The sequence below is a fragment of the Lygodium microphyllum genome, chromosome 16 (assembly GCF_053477565.2).
Source record: "Lygodium microphyllum isolate KBCC chromosome 16, Lygodium_microphyllum_v1.1.10, whole genome shotgun sequence".
Lineage (NCBI taxonomy): Eukaryota > Viridiplantae > Streptophyta > Polypodiopsida > Schizaeales > Lygodiaceae > Lygodium > Lygodium microphyllum.
In genome coordinates this window covers 57,662,331-57,676,913 of record NC_141150.1, presented here as the reverse complement: position 1 = coordinate 57,676,913, position 14,583 = coordinate 57,662,331, and the positions used below count along the sequence as shown (strand labels likewise).

Here is a 14,583-nt window from a genome sequence, read left to right as displayed (position 1 = left end):
ACATTAGGCCAAGCTATGCTCTGGCCTAGTTTTATTAGCAATGTGTACTAATGCTTTGGGTTGGGTGGTGCAAAATGAGTTGTGAACAAAGGTAAAATCAATAGGATTAAGCTACTTGATGATTCTCAAATGGTGCTGAATTTATTTATTGATGATGCTAACATATTGTGAAAAATGATGGGACATCAATTAGAAACATTTGGAACTGCTTGAATACCTTATGTATGGCCTTTGGCTCTAGGATAAATCATAACAAAACATGTATGAGGAGTCTAATCAAGCTTCCACCCCTTTCTTGGTTGATCGATCAAGGCTACAAAATCACCACCACCACCACAACAACAACAGTCAACAACCCAAACCACCACCACCAACAACAACCACGCATAAAAAAAAGAAAAAAAAAGAACTTGTTCTTTGGTACGAATTCGTACGGTACGGTACAATACGAACCGTCTAGTACAAACCAGTTCGTACTATGTACGAGTGCAACTATGATTACTAGCAGTAGCAAGTTGATTGATAATGTTCTTGAATGATTCGATATGTGTTGTCCTAGAAGTTCCGATGCTGCATTGTAACTCAGTGAGCTGACTACGAAGATAAAGTATTTCTGTAATAGATTTCTTCTTAAAAAACTGCTATCAAATACTCCCATTTAGCTTGTGAGGTTGAAAGATTACATATATCAAGCATAAGAGATTCTTGAAGAGCACAAAGAACATACTCGTTATAAATAATTTGCCATTCTTCAAAGATAGGTCATTCAGTTACAAGGGTATTATCATGAGCCTGATCAATTGGTTGAGGTGGACATTCATAATTACTAAGAATAATATCATGCAAGTCATCACCTTCAAGAATTAGCAATATCTTTACTTTCAACCGAAGTAATCCTTGTCCTTGAAAGTAAGGAACAGAACGTTGTCCAAAAGGAAATCTGTAATATTTCCGTAATGAAATATTAGTGACCCTAGACCCCGCACACCACGCGCAAAAAGCGGTTCAAAATAATCTCCCGCATCGATAAATGCTGGTGGCTAAGTACTCCCTCCATACGCATTAATAAACTCCAGCTCTATGTCGTGTATGAAAGACCGTGGCTTGAAACCGCAAGCCCACACGGGAACACCCTTCACGGGAAAAGCAAAAGGGATAATAAATAAATTTGTGCAATTTTTTTATTAATAACCCCCTCCCCCTCAGCCGATGCATGGCGGGGAGAGGGAGTGTGGGAAGAATATGAGCTAAGTGGAGCAGAGAGGAGCATGGGGAGGGGATCATGCCACCCTCCACGTGTGTGGCTACCCCCCCCTTCAAAGCCTTTAAGAATCCCCCCAAGCTAGAGGGAGGGGAGAGAGAGAGGAAGGATCGTGTAGGCCGCTGCCGCCATTATCGCCAGGACCGCCACGTCACGGGCTGCTGCCGCTGGGCTGCCACGCCCCCCTGCCATCATCGCCATCATCATTGCCATCATCATCATAATCATCATCCTCTTCCTCTCCTTCATCGTCATCCTCATCATCCTCTCCATCATTTTCTCTCTCCACGTCATCCACTGTGGACAGAAGCTTAGAAGCTTCTTTGGAAGCTTCCATTAAAGGCTTCCATAAGCCTTGTTTACACGTGCCTTCTCCGGTTTCTAAAAACCGGTTTTGTAAGTCCCAGTTTTTGGGCGGGGAAAGAAATTATTAACCTAATAGGCAGTTTCAGAGATCGGGAAAAAGGGCAAGGAGAATTCGCGGAGTCCAAGTCCACTAGTCATCGATGGCTCCAAAGCAAAAGTCGCGAGGTGCACATGCGGGAGCTTCCAACCCGAGTTCACGCGTGGACAACGTTCCGAGTCCTAATGCCCAAGTTCCATTAATAAACCCGCATGGAAATAATGCATTTAAGCATGTTTAATTTTCGTAGGGAAGTTATAAATGCATTTATTCATCCGATTTACAAGATTTAGCTGCATGTCGTGCATTTGAAATTGTTTGCACTTCCATGGTCAAGTTGCAATCGTCTTGAACGAATAATGCATAACTTAGAAGATGATATCGTACTAAGAAGGATAGAGCTTATGTCGCATGATGCACTTATGAAGTAAATTCATGGTCGTGGTTTATATAGAGGATATTCTTAGACGCCCATTGAATGTTGTCCAAAATAGTCGCAATGCATGGAAAGGAATTTATGAATTTGTAAATTGCATGCGATGATAGTTCATTTTGAGACGGGTTAAGTGCTAAAGGAAGGATTAATTTAATGTTGGACTCATGGTATTCGCTCATGCATGGAGTCCTTTTGCCAAATTTCGAACGCATCTTCATAAAAAATATTAAAGCCTTAATTTTGTTGCATCAACGTAGGTTTTATACGAGATAGCTCGGAATGTCAATCATTATAGTTTAGGCAAGGAAAAGTAACGATCATTGTAGAACTTATAGCTGCATAGAAGGAAAAAGTCTATGAATCGCATATTTGCATGGAATGTTATATCTTGCAATTATTTACATCTTTTAGGAAAAGTATTTTGCATCTCTAAGGAAAGATCACCTCTTGTCGCAAGACAAGTGGATCAATTAGGTAAATCGCTTGTAATGGTGTAACTCAAATGATGATCACCTCAATGCGCTAGGTAGAGCTAAGCCGCGATAAAATTCTGCTTAGTATCGCACTCGGGAAACCGACTTAGTATTTCCGACCTCAAAGGTCCTACCCACATTCATGGAATGTTAGGGTTAGTTAAACGCCCATGCAAGAACGATCTAGGGTTCTTACCCTAAGGATCAATTGGCCATATACTAGACTTCCGCAAGGAAATTAGGAACCCTAGGGCCAAGACGTTATCGGCCTAGTAGGGTTAGGGTTGGGTTGGGTCAAGAGGACTCCCAAACCCTATGTCTTGACCAAAGGTATTCTTGACCAAGGAATACCGTGTGATGGGAGAAATAATCCCACAAGTTAGGCGCGACACTTATCTCGTGCAACAAGTTGCAACGTCGCACGGTTTTGTGACTAAATCACAAAACAGTATTGCCACTCCTTAGAACAAGGTTGGCGAGTTCCAAGTGCAAGTCTAACTTGCAAGAGGATGAGTGGTCATCTTGCTACATCACCCTTCCTTGGGCTGATTTGCCAAGTTAGGGAAATTATGAATTGCCTAGCAAGCAATTGACCAATCAAGTTAGGGCGATGAGGTTGCCCAGGATTTATTGTCTTTAATTTAAGGAAACGTAAGGTGGAAACAATTTGGGTTAACTGGGTATAAACCCTAACCCAAGGATAAAAGGGTAAACAAGCAACTTAGCTTATGAAACCCTTGGGATCTTGCCAAGTCGCAATTGATCCCGGATAGAATGCTGGATGCATTCGGAGAGAAGGATTCACACCTTAGCAGTTGGCCGTACAAACGACCATTGGAATGCTTGTGTTTGTACACTTAGGAGCACTGTTTGTACTTCTTGCTCAAGGAATTAATGCTGGAAAAATAATTAATACTTCACGTTGAAGGCCTAGAGGGAGAGGCAGCATCAGTTACCCTCGATTGTCTATCCAAGGGGGTTGTTAGCCGTGCCGGGTACGTGGACCGAACCCGCCGCGAGAGGTCTCTCCGTGGGTGTTACTTGGTGCAGGAGGATGCTTGGATGCTTGGGTGCCAGGGGGAGGATGCTTGGGTGCCAGGGGTGACTCGAGATTGGATCTCGAGGCCCGTATACTAGTCTACGGGCGGAAACTTGGAATAGCGATCCTTGAGGATTGCTAGAATTGCCTTCGGGCGGATTATGGAATAGGCTTCGGGTTGGATTATATGATGTATTCCAAAGACTGATAATAAGATCAATTGTTGAAAAGGAACTTGCTTGACATTGTTTTTCTATGTCAATGCTTAAGTTACGTGAAGGAACCGGTGATTAATTGGTTAATTAAGGAAGCTGTTTTTGCTTGTCAAACTAAATGTGGTAGGTAACTAGATAACTAAAGCATCCTGAGGAAAGTGCGGTGGATGTGACCATGGGTCCGTCCTACGGAAGGGTGGTCCCGGTTGGCCGGGAACTTTTCTCAACGGAATTGATAGCAAGGTAACGATGACCTAGAATCTAGAAAGCTAGAGTCCCGATTTATACTGTTTTAGGGGAACGGAATGGGACTATGCCTTATGGGCAGAGAGGTCGAGCTTCGCATCCCTCTCGTTTTCCATTCTCCTTGGTTAGTTTAGAAACAGTGAAAATTATTGAATTAATCAGATTATTGAATTAATCAAGAAACCCTGATTCAGGTCAATTCTAAGTGGGAATGGCCAGAATGCTTCCGCTTCGTAGCAAACTCAGGAGGACCTAGATCACAAACCCCGTGACATTCCGTGGGAGTGCCGGGCGGCGCTTTCTGAACTCTCTTCCCGATGGGCTGCTAAGACATGTTCTACAAGTGGACAGGTGGACACGTTACAAAATCCGTTGACAATTATATAATTTGACATAGTTGACTAAGAGAATACGTACAATATGAGATCATAGAATCTGCACACCATATACGAAATGATGAGATGAAAGTGCAGCACAACAAATCGTACGCAAAAGCTATTTTGTGAGGAAAGACGTTTAGTTCAAAAAGCATACTTCAAAATAAAGAGACCCAAGATAAATGAAATGTGGGCAAGAATAAAGTGACCCAAAATAGACAAAACATGTGAGAAGAAATCGGTTCAACATAGACGAGAAATATGAACAATGCTCAAAACGTTATTGCTTTACTTTTTGGCGAAGAATAGATGACGATCCGGCTAATTTTGACAGAAATGCAGAAACGCAAGAGTGAGTAATTGTGACGAAACCTATGTCGTAGAAGTGTGCACAAAAAGCTATTGTCCTGTTCGTTTTTCTGTTTCAAGTCCATTTTACTTGAACTGACATAACTTTTGACATAGACAACCAAATTGAGCATGGATTTGATAGGAAGAAAGCTTGTGAGTCCTAGCACATCATAAAAACCAGTTTTCTTGAGAAAGGCGTTTCCTTAAGAGGTTTTCAAATAGAAACTTTTAGGATATCCAAGCAAGGCATATCTACAATTCAACATATCTACAATCTAAATGATGATCAATGATAATCGAGTGAACTTCTTCTATGCTTAAAATTCATAACATGCTCATAACATACATAGTACATCAAAATTAAGCATTAAAAAAACATGAATCAAGAATAGAAGAGATACTACATAGGTAAATTTCCTAATTGTCTTCTTTAAGGAATTGATTACAGTCAATCGTGATAGCTCTGATACCATGTTGAAATGTAGAGAGAGAAGATATGTAGAGACGCGATAGAGAGAGAGGAGACACAGCATATACACTCCCAAAGACTATATCATATTGATCACAATCTACATATATATAGGTGAGACCTAGTCTAGATAGGTAAGCTATATATAGCTCCAAGACCAAATTCTCTACAGACAAAGTATCGGCATGCTGAATAAGATCAAGCTGCCATTGAAGAAGTCCTTTAAGCTTGGCCACATAATTTATGCATTGCCCATGACCCAAATATGCCAACAGCCCTAGAATTTGAGAAAGTGAAATAGAATCGTCATGTGAGGTTGTAGTGGATCATGATGCTTAGGCTTACCAAAAACCCAATCAAAAGGATGCATCTTGGCGCCTACCACGACATGCCAAATGTAAGAAAGGAGAAGCCAAATTTTCGAGACAAAAGGACAAGAGAGAAATTGGTGATGGGAAGATTCCATTGCAGTAGTACAGACAAAATAGTTGCTATTGGAAATACCCTAGCGACGAAGAGTTGAAGCTAGGGAAAGACCACCCACCAACATGTGCCAAATGAATACCTTGCATTTGAACGGTGTCTTGTTATGCCATCCTCCCATGATTGTGAGCTTTCACTAGGCTTTAGTTTTGTGCAGTCCCCAAAGTGCACTAGCTTTAATGGTCAACCATGAATGATCTTTGATCATGAGGTGGTAAATCTGATTAACTGAGGAAGATTGGAGACTCAAGCGGCCTGCAAGGTTCCAATCCTGCCAGGGAGAGGCAGAAATCTAGGATAGGAAAAGGTCGGCAGGTTTGTAAAAGCCCGGAGACCTTGCCCCAAAGGGCGCCGCAGCCATGAGGGACCTGGAAAACCTGCCTAATTGTGCGAAAAGACACGAGTGTGTATCGAGGCAGGATAGTGGCATCAGCCACTGAGGCCAGAGCCATGCAATTAAACTTAGGTTTGTCCTCTGATTTGTCCTCCGATGAGAGTAGACGAGAAACTGTGAGAATTTCCATTGGAAAGAATTAGTGGCCAATCTATCCTCGGTCGGGGTGCCATTGTACCTTACAAAGCACCATTTTCCATCAACATACCAAGTGATTGAGAAGTACTAAAGTAGATGTAGAGAAGTGAGTGTCAACATTAAGGACATGCCACCAAGAACCTTGAATCTTCGTATTACCTTGCAAAAGGCCGTGATCTTGAAGAAAATAATGGGCAATAACTATCTAGGGTTGTTGACCAACACACATGAACTCCAAAGCGAGTAGTAAAAGGCTATCATATGGGTATGCACATCCAAAACAGCCCCACTCCCCATGGATTTCGGTGTACAAACACGATTCCAAGATATCCATGATATACCAGCATGCACTGAGTCTTTCTTCCATAGCATAAAGCGGAGTGCCAGGTGATATCCATCTGAGCCACATTAGTCTAGGGCAGCAATGGCAAAAAGTAAGTGAGCATGGGAAGTAGAATGATCTGTGCCACTTTTAAGACATACACGAAAGGGACAAGCTTGTGATTTCCAATAAACAAATTTGGCTTCTAATTTGTGCGAGATCCATTTGAGCAAGTGTTTGGGCTGCACATCGACACCTAAGGGATAACCAAGATGCCTCATGATATCTCCTTGGGGAACAAGCACACCCTGCCATCCCAAATTTGACAAATTGGAGCTCGTGGAAGCAATGGCAAAAAGTAAGTGAGCATGGGAAGCAGAATGATCTGTGCCACTTTTAAGACATACACGAAAGGGACGAGCTTGTGATTTCCAATAAACAAATTTGGCTTCTAATTTGTGCGAGATCCATTTGAGCAAGTGTTTGGGCTGCACATCGACACCTAAGGGATAACCAAGATGCCTCATGATATCTCCTTGGGGAACAAGCACACCCTGCCATCCCAAATCTGACAAATTGGAGCTCGTGGAAGCAATAAGGGATGATTTGGCGGCATTAATAGGGAGACCCGATGCATGTCCAAATAGATCCCAAACATCCAAGGCTTTGTGAAGTTAGTGGCATAGGGCATCTTTATTTCCTAGCATAAATATATCTCCAAGCTTGTTTCAGAGTTTGATATGCCAAGATGCAAGCCCATAATATGCCCCTTGCGAAGAACCCTGTGTTTCATGCTCTTGCAAGGCACATAGAAGCTATGTACTATTTTGTACGGCAGCGGATTGTGGATTCCGAGTTAGTGGTGACCTCAACAATAAGGGAAAATAAAAGTTGTGGCAGCCATAAGGGTCAAATGCAAAGGGTAAGACAGCCCCATCTTTTGACTTCTGTGTCAGTAGGGACGATTGTAAGAAGAAGAAATGATGTAATTATTGCTGAAAAAATTGCATGTCTCAGAGAAATGCCAAAAGTGCATCATAGCCTGTGAAAAGAATAAGCAATCAGACATGACTATTGCTGAAAATACAGCCAATGAGAAGGATGCAGATTCCAAAAGCACATATGGCTTATGTGGATATATGCCCAATTTATGTATTTGTTGCTAGATGCTCAGATGATACTTCATTACACATGCAATGACTATCAGTGGCTGAAGCCAAAGATACATGTTATTTGTGCTTCCAAGCGCATTACCTCATTTCACGGGTTGTTTGTCTCATTGCGGGATGCATGCAAGGGGGGTCTGTCATTTGTGGCAATGATGCTTCTTATGCAATCGATGGCATGGGTGAAATTCCTGTTATTGTAGTAAGTGTGAGTACAATAATGTTTAAGGTTGTATTGCATGTGCCTGGAATAAAGAAGAATCTGCTTTCAGTCTCAGCCATTGCATGTGCCAGTTTTCACAGGCAAGTTGTGCAATGGACTCTATTGTAGGGCTGATCTATGTCTTTGCGTCGACTAGGAGAACTGTAGCTCTTGTTTGCGAGCATTCAATTTGCTGAATTTACTGTGAATGTTGCAATTTAAGGTTTACTGCCCTTTGAGTTATCAAAGGTCAGTTTCATTGTCTTACCTAACATAAATACTTATATAGACCTAGGACTCCCTGCATCTAAAGTGAGCTTCTCAGACTGTGTAATACAATTTACATTCAAAGTCTGAACGGGGACTAGAGGTCTTACATACATCACCTTAGTGATGTTAAGGGATATCAAAGAAGGTCAATTTCACTTTGTCTTACATAACATGAATACTTGTGTAGACCTCGGACTCCCTGTATGTAAAGCAAGCTTCTCAGACTGTGTGATACAATTGACATTTTTAATTCAGAGTGTTAATGGAGTATAACTGTCTTACATACATCACCTTAGTGATGTTAAGGGATATCAAAGAAGCTCATTGGTTAGCTACTCCAACAATCAATGTTTTCAACTTGTGCTAGTTTTCTGAATACATACAACATAAGAGCTCTATTTAGTTGTAGAAGCATGGTTCTGTTCTTAATTATGTAGCTACCATGAAAGAGTTTTTCAATAGAAAAGACTTGAGTGCACAAATGAACTTGCAGAGTCAGCTGGTTTGGTGATATATACATGTTTTTGCAGGTCATGCCGACTGCTGGAGCACTTATTAGTCGATTGATGCAATTGCCAGCCTACTATGCTGCTGGTTTAGTTCTTGTGTCTTGCTGTCCTGGAGGTTCTCTCTCTGTCTTTTTTTTTGAACAAGAGACAATCCTGATATTTCTTAAAGACTCAGACAAATGTTCAAAGAGTTAACATGAAAGCAATTAAGCATTCATCAAACCATGTTACAAGAGCCTTAGAATATATACTCTTAGACTACTCAAAATCTCTCAACAACTGAACTGGAGGTTCATCTAGTTTGCTCCTTGACTAGCCCTCAACACAGACTTCCAAAAAAAATGTTGACCCAAAATCCCTATAGGGGCCCATTTGCTGGAAAAGCCATTAACTAACAGCATGACAGCCTTCCAGTCAATTCAGCAGTAAAGCAGCAGGTACAGCAATACGTCCAGCTACTTGATCCAAGTCCCGTTGACCATTAGATGTAATTCTTCGTCCCCCTTTTGGGTCTTTCTCAACAATGTCGATTCAAGCTGCTTTAGCACGTCTCTAGCTATTGACCCACTGCTCTTACCAAAATGAGAAGGTCTGCTTCCAGTCCCCTTCCTACCTCCATAAATCTTTCGGAAAGCCCCAACTCCTACACCCCCTCGAAGGTAGATCTTATGAGCCATTGATGCTGCTCGCACATAGTACCAATCAGGATCATAGGGTGCAAGTTCCTTAAAGGTAGCTGTTTTAACTATGTCAACCCAGGCAGGCACCTCAATCTTGCCAGAGCGCTTGAGATGTGCAGCGTAAGCGCGGACGAACTCGTGAGACGACACGTCCTTCACTGTCTTGGCTGTCGCCATGGCCACCGTGAACTACCGGCGCACCAGATAGGGCAAGATGGAGAGCTCCCTGCGCGCCTGAGCCTGAGATACACTTACGCCTCGCTGCTGCCAAAGTTCTCTCTCTGTCTCTCTCTTTTTTTTTCGTAAATCCGTCTCTCTCTCTCTGTCTGTCTCTGTCTCTTTCATTATCCTGTATTGTATACCTTTGTAGTTTCTCTTGGCACTGCATATCACCATCACAGGTCACATCTTTCCATCACAGATGACATCTCAATATGTCACACTTTGATACTCAGTGGTGATCATCATTGTACATGGTTATGTCTCATAGGCCGATTTTGGCCTCACTAGTCCTCTCTCTCTCTCTCTGGCCTTTATAGCCCAAGCTTTGTTTTGCTAATTTTTTGTTTCTCTATTGTTGTGATCCTATAAACTTGTTGTGATTGTTTAGCTGTATTTTCGGCATGTCCAACTTTTTCCAGGGCACCCAACTGTTTTACACATATTGTGCACATTGATACACAAGTGGTGCCCGTCATTATCTATTTATGCTACTCAGATGTATCGTACAGATTGGTCAGTTAGTACATTAGTTAGTTGAGACTTTGTTGTGCATATTCATCTCTCTCCACATCTTTGTGAACTAAGTCTTAGTGAGTGTTCTTGCTTTTAGTCTGTCTCATGAAATCAGAGTACGTGTGCATCCTCTTCTGTTTGTAAGTGAGAAAAAGTCCAGCAAGATTGACACACAAATTACCTAGCTATAAGAAGTGTCTCAAAGAGTACCAAGAGAATTCACTAAAATAGAGTGCCGCTCTTTATGATGGCCTCCTAACTCAATAGCTATAACTTTCCAGGGCTATCCTACCCCAACGGATAGGCTTGCATTACATAGGATTCTTAGCCCAATGGTGGTTATGTTTCTATAATAATCAAGCAAACACTAATCTAATTATCTTCAAAGAATTGCTAAATAACCCCACATAGAAATGGACAATAAGACATGGAGGAGATACCAAGCAAACAAATAATTATGTGACATTGCATGCCCTTTAGGCAGCAATGACAAGAACAACGATAGGCTTTTGTGATGTGGAGCTGAAGTCTTGGTGAAGTCAACACTGAAGGCAGGCAACATCCAATACACTTGCAAGTGTGCTATTGGTGATGATAGTTCGGCTTTTTCCCACATGCATGTATTTTCTCAGACAATGCCAGTTAATCCATCAACTTGATCCCGTATTGTACTCAGCAAGACAAGTTATACAATAAGTCACTTTGGACCAGACAAGAATTATGCAATTTGCAACTTCTGTGATTTTGGTGACCTATTACTAAGATGACATATGTGACTTGTGTGACTGAGATAACTTGATAAATAAAGAAGGTGGATGTTTGGCATGTGGCATCCACACAATTCAGTTTTGTGGCATTTTGAGGTGACTTATCCATGGTTTCATGAGAGGAGTATTTGTGTAGAGTTTGTTAAGTTTTTTGGAGGGTCCACTTAGTGTAGCAAAAGGGAAGCTGCTTGAGAGATTTGGAGGAGCAAGACAGCACTGTAGGAGCCAGAGGAGCTCCAATGTGATAGTTTTGTTAGATATGATCAATGCCCCACCCTCATTAGGTGCTACCAATGATCCATGGTGCTCAAAGTTGTAAGGCCCCCATTATGAGGAGAAGCCAAATGTGAGCCCGGACATTGGTTGAGTCCTGACTTGTATATCAGATGAGGTCTATGTGACCGGATGGCAAAAAGGTGACTGTTGTGGGTCTAATCTTTGGGTTAGACGGAGTGGTTAAGCTGGTAGCAACTCGAGGCACATTGCATTGAGTTGCGTGGTAAGGGAGTTAAAAGGGGCCCCTATTGTGGGGTCCGGGGGCAGCGCCCCCGGCCCGATGGTAAAGGGAATATTCCCTGGAATATTCCCTGGCCGACTAGTGGAGGCTCATATGGTAGGTCGGTCAGCAGGCCGACCTAACGACCTTCGCGGGCTATAAAAGCTAAACCCCTTCGCAGCCATCTCACACTCATCTTTCACCCAGTCAGAGTTGTTGTTCCAGCTAGCCTTAAGCTCTTCACCTATCTTCTGTCTAGATCGCCATCTAAGCTTCACACAGTGGAAGCGCACGGGTGGACAGAGCCATCTTTGTATCAGTTGTTTGGAGTTAAAGAATTTTACTGATTCTCCTCTTATCTGTTGTGTACTCTCTATCTCTTTCTCAGATTCTGTTCGCTGCGCCGTGTAATATTTTACATGGTATCAGAGCCCAGGAGGCTCTAGAGATCGGAGAGAGTGCAAGAGGCAAAGGCTTCAACAGCAAAGAGAAACGATGTCGACTCCGGGAAGCAGTTCTGGCGCATCAGGAAGCGGTGCAGGAGGTGGTGCTGCTGTACCGGCTATTCAAACACTGAGGATTCGTCCACCAACCTTCAGCGAAGGCAAGTTAGATGGTACAAACTACACCTTGTGGAAGTTCAAAATTACTACTATCCTTGATTCTTATGAGCTTCTGGAGACTGTGCTGGGGACTGACGCAGAACCACAGCCTACCCCCGACCCATCAAATCCTAGTGTGATGATTCCTCCGAATGCAGATCTTCTACGAGCTTGGAAACGAAGGAATGCAGATGCATTGTGTGCCTTAGTTACAAGCTGTTCTGACAGTGTTTTGACTCTGATTCAGCATACAACCAAAGCGTCAGAGGCTTGGAATGTACTAAGGAGTCAATATGAAACACGAAACCAAACAAGGATTCAAAACTTGGAGAATCAACTAGCAGCGGAGAAGTTTGCTGAAGGAGAGACGGTTGAAGCATTCATCACTCGGATTAAGAATCTGCGCGACCAGATGGCTGGCGCTGGGATACAAAAGACTAGCGAAGAGCTAGCTCGGAGGTGTCTTCGGATTTGTCCACAAAAGTTTGATGGACTAGTAACTGCCCTTAATACTCAGGTGAGACCTCAAGCTTTGACTTTTGAGGAGTTTTGTGCATTATTAATGGAGGAGGAGTTGAGGCTGAAAGCCCGAGAAGGAAGCAACAATGGAGATGCTGCATTCTCTGCCAATGCAAAAGGCAAAGGTGTTTTCTCCACCAAAAATGATGGTGACAAAAAGAAGAAGGGCGGCAAGAAGAAGTTTCAAGGAGAGTGCTTCTACTGTAAGAAGAAAGGACATGCAATTGCAGATTGTCGTGTCAAGAAGGCAGATGAAAAGAATGGTACCCTTAAAAGTAAAGGGAAAGAGACAGCCAATACGGCTGAAGCAGAGTTGGAATTATTCATGGCGACCATTGAGGAAGTGTGCTCCTCGGCGCAAGAAGAATCTACCACTGACTCTTGGGTGTTGGATAGTGGGGCCTCCCGTCACATGACCAACAAGAAAGGTCTATACAGTTCTATGCAGCCTCTACAAGAATCCATCACTGTGACGGTTGGAAATGATGCTAAATGCCCTGCTGCGGGCACAGGTACTATTTCTTTTGTTGCTGCAAATGGTGAAGTCAAAAAGCTTTCAAATGTGTTGTATGTTCCCGAAATCAGAAGAAATCTCTTATCAGTTGCTGCCATAACTGATCTTGGTCATGAAGTGAGGTTCAAGAAGACAGGTGCAGAAATTATTGATAGTGCTGGCACAATTGTTGGCAAAGGAGAAAGGAGGAACAACCTGTATGAGCTAAGTGCTCTTACAGCCACCGCTGGAGTGGGCACAAGTAAGCTTTGGCATGAAAGGTTTGGACACATCGGATTTGCAGTATTGAAGGAGATGCAAAAGCAAGGTATGGTTGCTCACCTACCTACAATAACTGAATTGAAGGAACCATGTGAAGCTTGTATGATGGGCAAGCAACAGAGAAAGGCATTTCCACAAGAAAGCAAGAATAGAGCACATGCTCCTCTAGAGTTGGTGCATGCTGACTTGTGTGGTAAGATGCCTACACAGGCCTTGGGGGGATCTTCTTATTTTATGTTGATTGTCGACGACTACAGTAGGAAGATGTGGGTGTACTTCCTTCGTGATAAGGCTCAAGCTTTTGGTAAGTTTAAAGAATGGCTAATACTTGTTGAGAATGAAACAGGGAAAAGTGTGAAGAAATTTAGAATAGATGGTGGTGGTGAGTTCAACTCAAAGGAGTTTGAAGGCTTTTGCAAGAGCAAAGGGATCAAGCGTCAATTGACGACGCCTCACACACCTCAGCAGAATGGTGTTGTGGAACGCAGGAATCGTACCATTGTGGAGATGGCAAGATGCATGCTAAAGGGCAAGGGATTGCCTAACCATTTTTGGGCTGAAGCTGTTAATACTGCAGTCTACATTCTAAATCGGAGCTACATAAAGGCTCTCAAGGGAAAAACACCTCATGAGGCTTACACTGGTAAGAAACCATCTGTTTCACATTTCAGAATTTTTGGATGTGAATGTTATGCACATGTTCCAGATGAGAAGAGAAACAAGTTACAACCAAAAAGCAGAAAATGTATCTTCTTGGGTTATAGTGATGAGCAGAAGGCTTACAAGTTATATGACCAAGAGGCAAAGAAGATCATCGCGAGCCGTGATGTGGTGTTCAAGGAGGAGCCGCATACAGTGGAGGAGGAGAAGGCAAGGTCTTCCACTTTATCATCAAGCGAAGAAGTAGTCCACTATGAACCTGTCCCGAGAGCTATCCCTATCCTTAAGGAGGAGGAAGCATCATCTTCAGATGATGAGGAAAAAGTTCACCAACCTGACATCACCCCACCGGAAAAGCCATTGCCGCGCTGGGTGAAGCAGCTCTATGACCACAATAATCCTATGCCTGCATCTGTTGAGGAGAAGGCAGACGGACCAAGGAGGTCTCAGAGAATAGAGGAGCAAAGGAGGGCTTCTGCTCACATAGTCAACATGGCCTTGATGGTTGAGATTATGAGAGAAGTAAAGGAGCCAACTGACTTAGAAGAAGCACTTGCAGATCCATCATGGAAGGCTGCTATGCAGGCGGAGTATG

General features: G+C 42.8%; 1 protein-coding gene and 1 pseudogene across 2 annotated transcripts in view; one reads left to right on the top strand and one right to left on the bottom strand.

Moving 5' to 3' along the window:
* Positions 1-14,583, top strand: part of LOC148022866 (Sodium Bile acid symporter family) — a 79,877-nt gene that overhangs the window by 18,731 nt on the left and 46,563 nt on the right. For both annotated transcript variants that reach the window (XM_087695147.1, XM_087695146.1), the window contains exon 3: positions 8,776-8,869. In XM_087695147.1, coding sequence (XP_087551273.1) covers positions 8,776-8,869 — 94 coding nt within the window. The remainder of the gene's footprint in view (positions 1-8,775; positions 8,870-14,583) is intronic.
* LOC148022867 (small ribosomal subunit protein eS19z pseudogene) lies at positions 9,154-9,701 on the bottom strand (annotated as a pseudogene).